Genomic DNA, 16354 nt, shown 5'->3' with positions numbered 1-16354 from the left:
ACGCTTCATTTTTGTCGTCCCCAGTTGAAAGTGCAATGCAAATGATAGCTGTGAGCAATTTGGTGAACTGTGACATTAGTAGTTCGGTGGTTGTAGGTGAATTACGTAAGTAGCACAAACAAACTAGTATAGGTTGCAGTCTTTAAGGTTAGCAAAAGTTCAGCTTGATTTTAGTAATGATTAATGAAAAAAGTAGTTCAAGTTGCAGTCTTTATAAATGACCACAGTGCAGCTGGAAAAATATACTTTTCCCAAACAAATTTAAGAAAACACTACATTCCAATGATTCCATATACCACACTACATATCAAAGCCTTGGAATTATACTAGTACTAAAATTAAGCAAGCAAACAAATCCTAGTCCACTCACAATGGCTAGCAAAACTACACTTTCAAACGTTAATACACACAGAAATTTTTATTGGAAACAATGATTTTTTGAATGAATCAAAAGAATATGTAAGCTCAAAGAACAATGATTTTTTGGTTTGCCTAATTTTGATTAATTATTTTATCATCACATAATTATTAATGTCACTCATATTTTATAGTAGTAAAATGGACCACACTTAATATCATGCATAATACGTGTAGTTTAAGCTATTATAATTGGTCAATGGAATATTTTATATAAAAATATTATTATCTTACATTTAGTATAGTAGTATAAAATAAATTAGTAAATTATTTTAAAATTAAAATTGATATAGATAACTCCATCATTTTCCACCGCAAGTTCATTGTATTTTATATAGAATTAATCATATTTCACATATAATTTATAGTTTCTATTTCAAGATAAAATTTTAGCCTAAATCTTTAGGGTAAGAATATATATATTTAGGTATAATATTATTCCTGCTACTTCATCCCTATATGGTTAGTATTTACATCTTGTGCACGCTACATATCTATATGAAAGAGAAAGAACAATGCATCCATCTATTGACCAAATATGTAATTATGAATATTTGAATATAATTTAATTAGTGAATATAAAATTGGTTTGTCAACGAGTCTTAATTTGTAACAGCCACCTAATTTTGGTCCTCTTCTGCACTAAAACTTCTATAAGTCTATCGCTTGATATCAATATATATAGAGAAGGCAAATGTTACAAAATTATCATCAAATTTATTAGTACTTCACAGAGAGATGGCTTTCAAAGTTGCTTTGATAGGTTTTTTCTTAGTTATGTTTCTTTTGATTTCTTCACAACTGGCACACTCCTTTGACTCTGGTAGGTTCTTCTCTTTAGTACTCTTATGTTTATTGGCAATTGATATTGTCACTATTATAATTTTATTATTGTTGTTAATTTGATATACACGTTTAGTAGACGCAAAAAATTGTTTTGGTAGCACTTATATATTCTAAATTTTGAGTCCAAAATTTCGAGATAATAATGTTTCTATTTTTTGTGCATGCTAATTTTCAGACAATACGGTCGATGATGACAACTACGGAGATCAATATGGCGGAGGCGGAGGAAACGGAGGAGGTGGAGGCGGTGGCAATGGCGGAGGCGGTGGTAGTGGCGGAGGTGGTGGCAGTGGTGGAGGCGGAGGATATGGGGGCGGAAGTGGTAGTGGTAGTGGTAGTGGGGGCGGATACGGAGGTGGAAGTGGAAGTGGTAGTGGGGGTGGATACGGAGGCGGTAATGGGGGTGGTAGTGGTAGTGGGGGCGGATATGGCCGTGGTGGCGGAGGAGGCCGTGGCGGGGGATATGGTGGTGGGTCCTGCCGTCACGGTTGTTGTCGTTGCTGCAACTATGCTGGTGAAGAGAAGGCAAATTAGGCAAATCATAGTTCAATAAGATGTGCCACATCAAACTTCTTTCTCATTGTTGTGTTTAAATTGTGAAATCAGTTGTTACATTATACTAATAAAAAAGGGTGTACTATTATTATTTACTTACCTAGTATAAAAAATAATAACATCATACATGTGCATCAAAGATGCACCCAACTATAGCTGATCAATTATTGGAATAAAGTGATTTGAATCTCAAAATGAACAAGTGAGGAGGATATTGTGGTAAAATTATAATTTCACAACATAGGTTAAAGAAAACGAAAACATATGTGAGTGTGTGCCCATCATGCGCGAACATAAGGCTATCTCTTTAAAAAAAAAAAAAATCTTGAAACGACCTTGTTTGTTAAGAAAACTACAAGTTGGGCAACCATGTCGTTTCTGATCGACTTTAAGGGAAAATCATGAAGCATTGTTTGGTGATGATCTATGAGGCGGCCCGCCCCCTCTTACCCCCTAAATCCACCGTTGATATGTCGCAACATTATTTTAGTGTATAAGTTGAAAGTTCAAGTTATCTAGAAGGTTAGTTAGTGTATATAGTAAATTTTAAGAAATGAAATATATGTGCATAAAATCTAGGTTGTCTTTTTAACTCTTAGAATTACCAATTTTTGGAAGGAAAAAAACAAAGCAATTTTTGTGTTTTAGACTTAATTTCAGCAGGAAAAAAAATTGCGTTTGGTAAATATGTAGGTCTGCTTCGCCTTAAAGTATACATTTACTTTCTACTACCAATAAAATTTGAGTATAAAATAGCAAATGGGGCTCACAATAATAATGATAATGTTTAAATATTAAATAGATATTCCAGAAATCGAAGAAAATTTAAAAAAGAATTTATGGATAATCTAATCCACACGCTTTGAAAAGTTAAATATTCTGAATTTATGGAGTATGTACGAATTATTACATTACTTCGGAATATCAGAACCATTTTTGATCAAATAAGTAACGGGATTTTCAAAATTTTAAACAAGCCTAAAATATGTGAAGAACTCTAATGTGATAGTTACAATGCTAAGAGAATTAATGAGAAAAAAACGTGAAGGAAAATCAAATTAAATCATTATATATCTCATACAGTTAATTTGTTCAGCACTTAGAATTGCAACATATATTAAATAAATAAAACCCAAATATGCAAAATTACTAACTATCCTCATAAACCAAAATAAGTACACTATAATGTCTCAAATCTTATAAATATACACACTTTTATATATTATGATTCATAAATTTCATCTCAAAGCTTCACATCAATGCAATTAGGAACTGCTTTTCCCAGAATATGCTACAAGATGGGGTTTTGCCTCAGCCAATAGTGAAGTAGTCATATGAATTGCTTCAGGAACTCCGTAGCAACGAGCCTCCCTCGTGTGTTCACAGACAGTTTCAGTTCACTAATCTCTTTATCGATGTCCTGCAGTTCAGAGATGGCAATGAGGAGTTAGAAGTCTTCATTTTTTCCCTCTTCTTTCGGGATTCAGCATAATGGTTTATGAGATAGTTAGTTGGTGTGAAACTAAGCATAAACATGAAACAGATTTGCATTGAGATGTGTATTTATGGTTTTCTTACCTAGAGAAATAATTAACAAATGCAAACAACCAAACACAGCTGAACATTAGGTTTATATTCAATCATTTAAAAAAGAAAATGTCGTGTGATAATTTAATTATGGTTTGTCAAACAAGTCTTGTATTGATATGGTCGCGTGGCATTAGAGTATAAGAGGCTAAGAGAAAATAAAAGAAAATTACCTCCATGAACTGAACTATAAATTCTATCAGTTTCCGCTTCTGCATGTCCTCGCAGTGATAGTTGGTGATGAGAAAACTGATGTCATACCCCTGATGAACCAAACAAATTCGAAGGAATACAGATTGTAAGGGTATGTCTTGGTAAAACAAGGTTAGCAAAACTGATATCCTTCCTAACCCGAGTGTAATACACTGTTGAGAAAACCAACAACCATTAAGAACGTGCGGAAACTCTAAATAAGAAAATAATGAAAGATAGTGTACACAATTCCAATAGCTCCAAAATTTTGTGCCGTAAGCTTCCACTACCAACTTAATGGAGCATTAGACTACAAGTTCATTAACATTCCTTTTTTTCCTCTTTTTTGTGTCATCACTTGTTTCTATATTATAAAGATTGGACCCTGATTTATGTATCTCTTGTTTTGAAAGGTTATTGCAAAAGTATTTTGATCCGGACAAGTGCTGTATGTGGGCAATAATAAGAAAGATGGCTCCCTAGAAAAAGATGGCATTGACATTAATGACTAATAGGCATTATAGCAAAAGATATACCAAGCCCTCAAAGCGTTCTAAAGTTTTTCATTTTGCTCATCCAAGTGAGAGAAATATGAGAAAGTTTTTTTATCCCTGAAGTCCAGTTGCAAGTGTAGTTTACTTGCAAAACCAATATTTGTCCATCATAGTTAGAAACACGTGTACTTATCAAACCACTGAGTTTTTAGTGAAAAACTAGAATGGCAGAATATATATCAGTTAATATTGGTTCCGATGCTTGACAACGACTACGAGCTTATAGTACTACAGGAATATGGCAAACCTGCACAGGTTTTCTTCTTAATACTTGAAATGCTTCTGCTCTCATGGACAAAAATCTAAGAAACTTCTTTGTCAGTATGTTCTCAAGTTCATCTGACTGCTTAACCTATAACAAAAACGACAATAAGAGTGTCAGGTTTCTCATATTAACTACGAATTAAAAGTTCGGGCCTACATAAGTCACATGCCCTCCTTAACACAGCTGACAAATTCACAATCGTAACAGCTTCAGTAACCATTAATTTCAATAATCAGCACTATCATCACCCTTTCCCCCACCCCTTCTTTTAACCAAACTAAAGACAGGCCTACCATATAAATTATGCACATTAAACCAAAGAATGTTTTTTTTGAGATGAGCATATAACCATCTTGAATTTTGCGGAAGTTCAACAGGACTCATAAAGGTATGGACCGGTATCAACAGAGGATAAATGTATAACTAATCAGCAACATCTGGCATAAAATGCAGAGTCTTTACAAGGCCATGAAAATTATGATTAGCAAACTCTTACTCAGTTTTTGAAAAGGTGAAGCAATTAAATAGACAACTAAGTTGAGATAGTGTAACCTTCAAAAATGGTTTGTATTTTGCCAATAAGCACAGAAGTAGACAATGAATATATGAAGCTTACCAGAATTTACCTTAAGGCTTATACGCAACGAATTTATAGATGTTTCTATCAAACATTTCTCAGCTTCATTTCTACATATCAGAACCTGGATCCGGAGACAGATAAAGTAAGCAAAATCAAGCAAAAAGTAACTCAAAGACAAAATAAAAAAAAAACTGCTTACTACGAAAGAATTATCCAATGTTAAACTCCTAAGCCATATCTACTTTAGTGGACATGGCTTGATCACTTAAAATTGTCAACCTCCAGTTCAAAGAAGTCCATTTAATTTATCAAAAAGCTTTTGCTAGGGGGCTTGTTCAGAAGATGATTTAATCTACTGCTCTAACACACTTTCGCAATGTTACTGAATGATGCTCCTGTACATAAATTTTAATGTGATTATGTGAACATACACATAGCAGGGGAAAAGTTAACCCAAATCCCCCTTACCAAGACCTTCCTCCACCAATTCAAGTTTGTTTTCACTTACTAGAGGACCATAGACTACCCGATCTTATTACTTCAAAGTTTAGACCAATAAAAAAACAATGACAAGTGGCAAAAGTTGCAGCATAAGGAGGCAACAAGAATTCTTACTGGATTCAGTAGAAGCTCCGGACTGGTCCTGAAACCACAAAGCAAGTGATGAAGTTTTCCATGTAACTAATTACATACGGAGTATTAGATAATCCTGGATATTATATTAATTCATGAACTGAATAGACATTCTGATGCCAGTCATTACATATTATAGAGAGAAGTAGTAATAGATAGTTCATTATCCAACATAGATGGCCGAATACAAAGTTTTACATTACATCCCAATCTGCTCATGTAGTTTTAAAATGGAGTCTGAGCCAAAATTGGGACAATTCTGAGATTTTCCCTAAGCTTCAACGACAAGAGTGACATGTCGATGCCAACGTCTAAGAACAGATTCAAAGACAAATCATGCCTAGCCAACTGATTCACTAACACTAATTTTCACATAATAGCCAAATCCCATAACACAATCTCCAGTTGGACATCATTTCCTCTTATTACCTATCCCCCTCTTTCCCAAATTCAACAATAATTTCTTACTCCAATTGAAACAACATTATTGCACCAAATCCTAAAACGAAATCTTATTCAGTTCAATACACCAAATGGAAGTAAATAATTTGATTACTATTTTCTACAAAATACATACTTGAGCTCAACTTCTGGCTTATTGTGCCTCTCCACTTCCTGACATGGGAAATTCTACAGAAACCAAACCAAAACAAAGAATTACAAAAAGATCAAATAAAAAAAATAACAAACTGAGATAAATTTGAGTAAAAATGAATAAAAACGCACCTGCAAGCACAAGGCGGCGTCTAGAGTGTTCCGAATGCATGTTAGGTACAACCGCAATGAGTTCGCCTGCAATTATACAAACCGAATCAAAATGAAAGAAACATCGACATGGCAAGAGCTAAATGCGTGGGAAAATATTTACAAGAAAAAATCTCACCATAATCGCGCGATCAGAAAATGTGGAAGAGCAATGACGGATCTTGGATTTTGGGGATGAATTTTGTCATATTTCAAAAATTGAAAAAAAATGGTTAAAAAAATTAAATTCCGACCTACCGGATTCGAACCAGTGACCTAAGGATGACAGCTGAAACGACTACAGTCCTCCGCTCTACCAACTGAGCTAAGGTCGGTTTGAGGCATCGAGCAATTTAAGATCTTAATATTTGATATATGCAATTATGGAAAGATTATTCTTTAATTTTCCATAAATTCATATTCCATAGGAAAATGTCAGGATATCGATTGGTAACTGAAATACTGTTATTATCTTAATTAACACTAAATCAACGTAATTAAAACTTGATTGATGCCACAATTTATATTTTTAGTTCTTATGATTAATGCTAATTAATGCAGCGACCACAACTGTTAAAATATTTCTCATTTATGTAAAATATTTCACCATTTTTATGTGGAAAAAAGTTTGAAATTTGCATGAATGATTAATAGATAAAAATTTGTATTTGCATTTTATTTTAATATACTATTGTGTCATTTTTTCTTGACGCATGCCAAAATCCACTTTTGTTTTATGATTGTTTTATATTTTATGGTGCAAATAAATGATGATTTTAAATGCATATTTTTATATTTTGTGGTGTAAATAAACGATGATTTTAAATGTATATTTTCTCTATCCCACCGTAAGAATATTATTTTGCCATTTTGATCCTTTCTATAGTACGAGTCATTTTGTTTTATTTTTTTTATTATAAATAGTGAGTAGGTTTTATATATGAATAATTTATTTCACTCACCTACTATTATAAAATAAATAAATATAAAAAAGATTCTATATTTTACTAATTTTTTTAATTATTATTATTATATTTTTTAAAACCATCCATATTAAGTGTAATTCTTATTTTAGGATAGAAGAGTATTTCATAAATTATTCAAATGAAACAAGAAGAAAACTTTTATTTTTATCAATCACTAATAAATTTCTAAATAATTTTGTAAGAATGTGAATAAGCAAGAAAAAGAGGAATATTGAACCCTACTTGAACCTCAAAACCCCCAAACCTCTTCACTAACTCACACGCACACCATTTTCGTCATCTTTTGCAGACGCCAGACTCCACTCTCTCAATCCGTCAAACTCTAGACAAACCCTCGAAAGCTTCTTAAGAGATGGGCGATCACAGCGCCGCCGCCAAGCTTCCGATTCCCGGGAAGCGGAATGTCCTCATCACCAGCGCTCTGCCTTACGTCAACAACGTCCCCCATCTCGGAAACATCATCGGATGTAATTCCCTCAATTTTACAATTTTCAATTCATTTCATTTGCATAGTTGTGATTGCGGCCAATTGGTTGTGGATTGTGGCGATTGAAGTGTTTTTTTGCCGCATTTTGAATAGGCGTGCTTAGCGCTGATGTGTTCGCGAGGTACTGCCGGATGAGGGGTTATAACACGCTCTACATTTGTGGTACGGATGAATATGGGACCGCGACTGAGACCAAGGCGCTGGAGGAAGGGTGCTCGCCGAAGGAAATTTGTGACAAGTACTTTACTTCACTTTCTTTAGATGTATAAGGACTTTTTTATATTGAAGTCTTGATTAACTGAATATATTTAGCATTGAGGTGATAAAAAAAAAATACTTGATCTGGCTTGTTAGTTTGTGTTCCCTTTCTCTTTCTTTGGGGTATTTGCCATTGGAATGGGTACATTTAACAGTCATCTTGTATAAAAATAAAACTTTGCTAAAAATGGTAATGGATCATAAGCCTTGAACATGCTTTTTATCTTTTGGAACTACCCTTTTTGGCCTTGGCATGCCACAAGATGAATTCTTGGCAACAAGTTTTCGGTTTGCTGATTTTTTCTGTAAGCCTTTGCATCTGTATACAGTGGATTATGATTTCCTCTAAATGTTTTTCAAAACTGGAAGAAGGCTAATAAGGATTGCCACTGGCAGTTTTTCCTGTGAATGAAGATATAGCCATGCCAATCTTCCTTGGAGTAGGAGTTCGAGAATGTAAATGGGTTTTGAAATTAAGTGTTCCCAACCTAACTAAGTTGCACTTGCTTAGATATTTATGCATACATGCATTTTCATCTATTTATGTCTGAGATAGTCTGATAGATATGAAAAATTATGTATTTGAATTGTAAGCGTCTTTTCTGTTCCTTTATTGTTGTGGCTTTGCTAAAATTGATGGTTATATATCAATTGTCAACATCTCAAAAAGTGATTTAAGAATTGATGTACCTTGACCCACGTCGTTCTTTGTTTTGTAGATACCATGCTATCCACAAAGAGGTATATAAGTGGTTCAACATAAGCTTCGATGAGTTTGGTCGTACGTCAAGTCCACAGCAGACTGAAGTTTGTCAATCAATTTTCAAGAAACTTTGGGACAACAACTGGCTTGTAGAGAACACAATGCAACAGGTGCCATTTGCTTCCTCGTTTTCTTTAATCCTGTAGTCTTATTCTCCTTTTTTCCCTATTCTTTAATTAGATGTAGTATGTTTGATTATGAGGTTCATTGATATTTTTTTATGCAGCTCTATTGCGATACGTGTAAAAGATTCTTGGCTGATAGGCTTGTAGAAGGTAATTGCCCAACACCTGGATGTAATTATGACTCTGCACGTGGTGATCAATGTGAAAAGTGTGGGAAGCTCTTGAATCCCACGGAACTATTGGATCCTAAATGCAAGGTATGCAGAATTATATGTAATCTTGTTTTTCCTGCTCATTTGGTAATATCGCGTGTTTAGTCCATGAAGAAAGACCAAATCAGAAGGCATTAAATAACATGTAGATGGATATTGAAAATTGGTGTGAACAATCTTGCTACTTAACTACAGGTTTGTCGCAATACTCCGCGCATCCGTGATACAGATCACCTGTTTCTTGAACTTCCTCTGCTGAAGGATAAATTAGAGGAGTATGTCAGCCGCATGTCAGTGGCTGGAGGGTGGAGTCAGAATGCTATCCAAGCAACATATGCTTGGCTTAGAGAAGGGCTGAAACAACGATGTATAACTAGAGATTTGAAGTGGGGAGTTCCTGTTCCACATGATAAATTTAAGGACAAGGTAAATTGATAAGCTGTGTTTTGAAGATATAAGCCACAGAGTTCTTTCTTTCACATGGAATGAATAATGTTTATGGTTCAGTAACATAGTTAGTACTGATTAATCATGGTTTCTAACTACATAATTCATTCTGCTTGCATTTTCCCTCTTAGGTATTCTATGTCTGGTTTGATGCACCTATTGGATATGTCTCAATCACTTCGTGCCACACGCCTGAATGGGAAAAGTGGTGGAAGAATCCTGAAGATGTGGAGCTGTACCAGTTCATGGGCAAGGATAATGTTCCTTTTCATACTGTGAGTCAATAAGATAAAATTGAATTGTTTGCATTTTATTAACATTATTGCAGACTTATAGGGTAATATAGATTGCTGAAGCATATGGATGCTATTTATTCCCATTTTTCTTTCAGCTCCCTAATTATGTTTGTTATCTACTTTATTCAGGTTATATTCCCTTCCACTCTTCTTGGAACAGGTGAAAACTGGACTATGATGAAAACCATCAGTGTTACAGAATACTTGAACTACGAAGCAGGTTAGGAGATATGCACAAACTTATTCATCATCTGTGATGTTGAGGGTCACCCCCCATGTCTATGTCATTTATGATTGAAATTTCACTTTGGAAATCTCCCCTTGGCAATCAGGGAAGTTCTCAAAGAGCAAGGGTGTTGGAGTCTTTGGAAATGATGCAAAAGACACTAATATTCCTGTTGAGGTGTGGAGATACTATCTTCTGACAAATAGACCAGAGGCAAGTTCTCTATGATCTGCTTCTTTTTATGTTTTCAACCCTTTGGTGTTTGGATCACATCCATCGCCACCTTATCTCCCATGCCCTTGTGCAATCAATGGTCAAATCCTTACTTTAGTTTTAATTTCAGGTATCAGACACTTTGTTCACATGGTCTGACTTGCAAGCGAAGTTGAACAGTGAGCTACTGAGCAATCTAGGAAATTTTGTCAACCGAGTCTTGAGTTTTATAGCGAAGGACCCAGGTCAGTTAAGTCATCATGTTATGGATCTTTGAGATAATATTATGCTGTTGCATACCATACCCCATATGTCGTCGCATATGTTTTAAGAGTGATCCTTTGAACAAGGTTTTAAGCAAATTAAGGTTTATACTTCATAATGGGGCAATGGGCCATATACCCCATGTCATTTTCAGTTTCTACCGTAAATTCTTTCAATCTCACCACTTCAATAAAAAGAAATAGGAACATGTCTCTACTCCATGCCTCTGATGTACAAAACTTTGGAAGTTTTTGAATTGATTTTAGTTATGGTACTTATAAATAATGTGTAAATGTGTGTATCTCTACTATGTTAACCTCTCAATGATTCTTTTCGCTTAGAAATTTTTTTATAGGTGGGTGAAAGAAAAATCAAGCTGACAAATATTATTATTATTATCCATCATTCGCTTAACTTTGCTACAGTTTCAACTTTGGAAAGATGCTTAATATTTTTTTTACTTCATTATCAGCTTCAGGATATGGTTCTGTCATTCCTGATGCTCCGGGTGCGGATTCTCATCCATTGACTAAAGCACTGGGAGACAAAGTTGGCATTTATGTAGAACAGTACATAGAAGCAATGGAGAAGGTAACCAGTCCATGCATTGCTCGTGTTCTTACAGTACAATTTATACCTCGAATTACATCTCAGGTTACCATGAATAACATTCCAAATGGAATTAAATGTAGGTGAAACTAAAGCAAGGGTTGAAGATTGCTATGAGTATATCTGGGGAAGGCAATGCTTATTTGCAAGTACGAAGCCTATATAGACCTTTTTCACCTCATTTTCTCAGTTTGGTGTTTACTTTCCTAGGTGCTTACTAGGCCATAGCATGTTACAACATGTTATCAAAAGAGATGAATAAGACTAACAATTTTATTTTTCACCGTTTAGGAAAGCCAATTTTGGAAGCTTTACAAGGAGGATCGACCTTCTTGTTCCGTGGTCATGAAAACATCAACGGGACTAGTGTATCTCCTTGCATGCCTCTTAGAACCTTTTATGCCTTCGTTCACCCTTGAGGTAATTTTAAGTATTTAGTCCTGCAACTTTTATTTCAAGGGTATGATGCTACTAATTTTATTAGCACCATAAGCTCATCTTTATCTGGTGATTAATCTATGGTCTTCACTATTTAGGTACTTAAGCAGCTCAATTTGCCACTAGAAGCACAAATATCATTTTCTGATGAAAAAGGTGATGTTGAAAGGGCTAAAAGACCCTGGGAGTTCATACCTGCTCACCATAGAATTGGAACTCCATCCCCATTGTTTAAAGAACTGGTATTTCTTCCTCTTATCGCTGTTCATTGTTCCTATCAATTTCAAGGGCTGTTTAAATTTATAGTTTTCGTTCTTTGGCGACTACTTATTGCTGTGCACCTACTGATATGCAGAAAGATGAAGAAGTAGAATTCTACAGAGAAAAATTTGCTGGAAGTCAAGCTGATAGGCTTGTGAAGGCTGAAGCCGAAGCAAAGAAAATCACTGACAAACTTTCAGAAGCCAAAATATCAGGTTATTTTTCTCTCTTGTCTCTGTTATACGTGTGTATGCTTACTCTTTTTTTTTCCCTTTACTTTTGTCCAAGATCAAATTTTTTAGTTGCAATCTGGAAAGCATGCTAACTGCTAGCCCAACTTCAATTTCTTACTGACCTTATTTAATTTTCTTGTAGATGGTAAAACTGCAAAGAAGGATAAAACCAAGAAACCTGCAGCAGCCAAGCCCAAGGTCTCTGCTCCTGCTGATGCTGAGATTTCCATTAGTAGACTAGATATTCGTGTTGGTCTCATTACAAAGGCTCAGAAACATCCCGATGCTGATTCTTTATATGTTGAAGAGATTGACGTTGGTGAGCCACAGCCTCGCACGGTTGTTAGTGGACTTGTCAAGTATATACCCCTTGAAGAAATGCAGGTATCCCTGACATTTGCTTTTGTAGCTTTGTGTGCTTTTTGTATATGCTATTAGTCCACTTCCAGTGGAAATACACTAGCTGACAAATTTCTTCTGTACTAGAATCGGAAGGTTTGCGTTCTTTGTAACCTGAAGCCAGCTGCGATGAGGGGCATAAAATCTCAAGCAATGGTCCTTGCAGCTTCTAATAGCGATCACACTAAGGTGAGCAACCATTTATGTTCTGCATCTGTTATATGCATATCCGGTTAAAGTAAAAATTGAACAGCTAGAATAAGAGGTTAGCACCTGATAATTTGGTCTAGTTATCTTGTTATATGTGCCTCCTTTCGGTTATGCTTAAGAATCATATTAAAATCACACGAGTAACTTCATAATGATGTTTTAACTGAATCGCTCGCTACCTTAGATAGTTAACCCCCTTGTCCCTGTTTTCTCGAACTGAGCTCTAGGTGTTTCTCTTTTGTCACTCTAGCTTATGTTTATGCTCGAGTGACAATATACTTCGGAAGGCATATGATGCAAAAGTATTACGAGGCTGAAAATTGTGGATTTTGCTTTGCCAGGTGGAGTTGGTCGAACCTCCCCAAGGAGCTGTCGTTGGTGAGAGGGTGACGTTCCCAGGGATTGAAGGCTTGCCAGATGATGTCCTAAATCCCAAGAAGAAGGTGTGGGAAACACTCCAAGTGGATTTGCATAGTGACAAGGATTTGGTGGCTTGCTATAAAGATTTGCCACTTACAACCTCAGCAGGTGTCTGCAAGGTTTCGTCCATCGCTGAAGGTTCAATCCGATAGATTGATCTTTTCTTCGACTTTCTGAGATTTTGACCTGTCGATACTGAAAAATGTTCAATTGCTGAAGATTGTGAAGAACTCAAGTGTCTATTTGTCTGATTAAAGTGAATAGGATCCTACAAATTTATTTCTGTGCGTTGGGATTTTGCTAGATATTTTGTTATACTTTCAACATTTAATGACAAATCAAGATTTGTGACTCTCACATTTGTAGTATTTCATAACGAACAACATGATCATTGAAAACGAAGGACCAAATGCGATCAATTGGCTCGACAAAAATAGTCCCAGTTTGTCAAATTCCATCACATCAACCGACCCCACACACCAAGGTGCGCTGTGACCATTCTGTGATTACCTACGCTGTCATGAGTCGTCTTGCGATTTTCCTCATGTCGGTATGACGGTATCCACAAAATACAATATATATTCCATTCATATAGATATCTATAGTATGGTAGCACCCTAACCATCACAAATTCTATTGTCGAACCACTGCCACAGAAAATAGATCTTGAATTATTGCAGTGACAAAAACCATATGGAAAAAGCACAACACGCCTCTGCACATATATTTAAACATGGTTTCTTTTTTATAGTAATAACTTAATCCCAATTGAGTTTTACGACAAACTATACCCTTCATTGCTTTAGGTTTTCTACAAATCCACAAATGGTTTACAGAAGAATTGAAATTATGGCTCTTTTCTTAGTGATGACTCTTCTCATTTCCTCACAAGTTGCAGACACTCGACAGCTCAATCGAGTCCCATGTAAGCATTTTTTTCTTTCAAAAATCTCCATTTTGTCAATCAAAATTTTCAACTAGTTTGAAATCATTAGCAATAGCATGTTTTAGTAGTATCCTCATAAGCACGTACTCTACCAACATTGTATTTTTATGCACATTTACAAGTCATTCTATAATATTTTTAATAATTTAAAAAAACAGTTATCCTTGCATTCAATTTAGCTTCTTCTTCCATTGACTTAAATCCTTTGACATGTATGGTATTAATAGAAAAAGGTATAATTAAATAGATATACAGGCATATTAACTTGATAGTAAGATTGACAATTAATTACTACTATATTGTGTGTATGATTTCAGCTAAAGAAGGTGAGATGGTTATGGGAAGTGATGCACGTTTTGAGTGTCCCAATGGATGTTGTGGTATATTCAGCCCTTATTGCCGCTGCTGTCCTAACCCCAACACACACAATTCTACCAATCTACACACTTGATGTTTTCTTATACTATTAAAATTAAGGTGTTTTACAAAAATTCAAATAAAGGGAAGTAAAGTTGTATAACTAAATGTTCGATTTATGAATGAGTTGATTTACTGTTGGTCCGAATCGAAAATAGCCCACAAATTCAGTGAATCGGCCCGATTGATCGAACATTTTCTGTTTATTTTCTGGCCCAACTTCTTCACTTAATTTCTCCAACACCTAATAAAATAAATTTCTTACATAAGAATTTAAGAAAGATAACCACTCCCTCCGTCCTTGTGTAGTAGAGACGTTTCTTTTCAGCACGGGATTTAAGAAATTGTGTTAAAAGTGAGTAAATGAAGGGGGAATAAAGTAGGAAAGAAAAAAGGTAGAAAGATATAGAGAGAATAAAGTAAGAAAAAAAGGTGGTGTTTTTTGTTAAAATAGGAAATGACTCAACTACAGTGGGACAACAAAAAAAAGAATACGACTCAGCTACAGAGGGACGTACGGAGTACTATATATCAATCAGTACCTTACGTGATGTAAATTAGTATTTTTTATTTTATAAGTTTATGTTGGAGCGACACATATTTCTTTACTAATACAAAGCTAAATAATTTAATTTGAGAAATCATGAGCTCATTTTTTTTTACAAAAATATACTTATCAAGAAAATTCATGCAAAGTTCTAAGCATTCTGGTCTGATGGACTACTCTTTAAAATCACAAATTTTGGCCAAAATTTGATGTCTTGTTCATCTACATTATCCGACGTGCCACATCAAATTCAAGTTAGGGAAAATATGACTATTGGGAAATTTGCTACATGCCGTTCATGATTTTTGCGATCATGTTTAAGTTTGTGGAAAATGATAAATTTCTGCCAAAATTTGTGATTTTAAGGATTACCCAATAAAACATTTACATATATAATCCAAAATTAAAAAATACATGAGGGATAAATTTTTAAATCATTCATCAAGGGGACCAAAACACATCCAAATGTGCTTATTTACGTGTGTATCGTGATTGCTTGTCGACTCATGATGTGATTGGTATTCTCGAAATGACGGGGACACACATTGAGATGGTGCCTCTAGCAGTCGAGTTGTCAGCCATGCCTTCGTACTCACATTAATTATTCTCGATGATCATATTGTACAATATAGTGCATGCGTACATAATGTTGTCGAATACATCCTTGAATTCCCATATACAAACCACAAATTAATGGGTACGTATTTAAATTCATCATTCAAATTTATTAACACATGCATGGAAATTTCCCACAAACTACTCCCATCGCTTTCTTACCAAAATTTCTTCATTGATTAATTCGCTTTAAATTAATGCCTTCCAAGAAAATGAATTGGATACAAGTTGTTTGAAAAGTGAGTAATCGACGTTTATGTTAAAATACTCATTCAAACATATGCATCCACACATAGATTGCCTAAGACCATAGTCCACACATTCCATAGCAAGACTTCAAATAAAATTCATTTTTTTTTTTCATTTTAATTGCTCATATATGCTTAGTAGAAGTATTGGACGAGCCTTTAGATTTGCCGATGATTTTAAGGAAAAATGATCTGCTCTAGTAGTACAAAAAAACATTGATAATTAATATTTTTCCAAATTTTATTTAAAAGTACATTTTTTTGGTGATTTAGATCATTGATAGCTTTTGCATAAAATATCTTATACGGAGTATTTAGATAAATTTAAAGATTAGATAAATACATCTAAAAAAATAATTTC

General features: G+C 34.7%; 3 protein-coding genes, 1 long non-coding RNA gene and 1 other non-coding gene across 5 annotated transcripts; 3 read left to right on the top strand and 2 right to left on the bottom strand.

The window, feature by feature from the left end:
* Positions 1-1123: 1123 nt before the first annotated feature.
* On the top strand, positions 1124-1913 carry LOC125185572 (glycine-rich cell wall structural protein 1.0-like). Its single transcript, XM_048082125.1, has 2 exons — positions 1124-1240; positions 1439-1913. The coding sequence occupies exons 1-2, from the start codon at positions 1156-1158 to the stop codon at positions 1795-1797; spliced, it is 444 nt and encodes a 147-aa protein (XP_047938082.1). The 5' UTR covers positions 1124-1155; the 3' UTR covers positions 1798-1913.
* Positions 1914-2848: 935 nt separating this feature from the next.
* On the bottom strand, positions 2849-6675 carry LOC125218920 (actin-related protein 2/3 complex subunit 4). Its single transcript, XM_048120726.1, has 9 exons — positions 6632-6675; positions 6513-6554; positions 6356-6421; positions 6207-6259; positions 5612-5639; positions 5043-5117; positions 4399-4503; positions 3579-3668; positions 2849-3238 (listed from the first exon to the last, which is right to left on the bottom strand). The coding sequence occupies exons 2-9, from the start codon at positions 6513-6515 to the stop codon at positions 3149-3151; spliced, it is 510 nt and encodes a 169-aa protein (XP_047976683.1). The 5' UTR covers positions 6516-6554; positions 6632-6675; the 3' UTR covers positions 2849-3148.
* TRNAY-GUA lies at positions 6622-6708 on the bottom strand. Its single transcript is given in 2 exon segments — positions 6622-6657; positions 6672-6708. It is a non-coding gene; the product is annotated as a tRNA-Tyr (tRNA).
* Positions 6709-7602: 894 nt separating this feature from the next.
* LOC125222911 (probable methionine--tRNA ligase) lies at positions 7603-13577 on the top strand. The gene is made up of 17 exons (XM_048125798.1): positions 7603-7826; positions 7940-8084; positions 8824-8977; positions 9094-9249; positions 9400-9630; positions 9783-9926; positions 10077-10167; positions 10280-10386; positions 10517-10631; positions 11123-11241; positions 11343-11408; positions 11551-11679; positions 11796-11939; positions 12053-12173; positions 12334-12575; positions 12678-12779; positions 13142-13577. Exons 1-17 carry the CDS (start codon positions 7712-7714, stop codon positions 13370-13372), a joined length of 2412 nt encoding a protein of 803 aa, XP_047981755.1. The 5' UTR covers positions 7603-7711; the 3' UTR covers positions 13373-13577.
* Positions 13578-13867: 290 nt separating this feature from the next.
* Positions 13868-14731, top strand: LOC125185611. The gene is made up of 2 exons (XR_007170198.1): positions 13868-14145; positions 14484-14731. It is a non-coding gene; the product is annotated as an uncharacterized LOC125185611 (long non-coding RNA).
* Positions 14732-16354: the final 1623 nt, after the last annotated feature.

The sequence above is a fragment of the Salvia hispanica genome, chromosome 4 (assembly GCF_023119035.1).
Source record: "Salvia hispanica cultivar TCC Black 2014 chromosome 4, UniMelb_Shisp_WGS_1.0, whole genome shotgun sequence".
Lineage (NCBI taxonomy): Eukaryota > Viridiplantae > Streptophyta > Magnoliopsida > Lamiales > Lamiaceae > Salvia > Salvia hispanica.
Note: the sequence above shows the minus strand (reverse complement) of the source record. Positions and strands in the feature narration are given on the sequence as shown.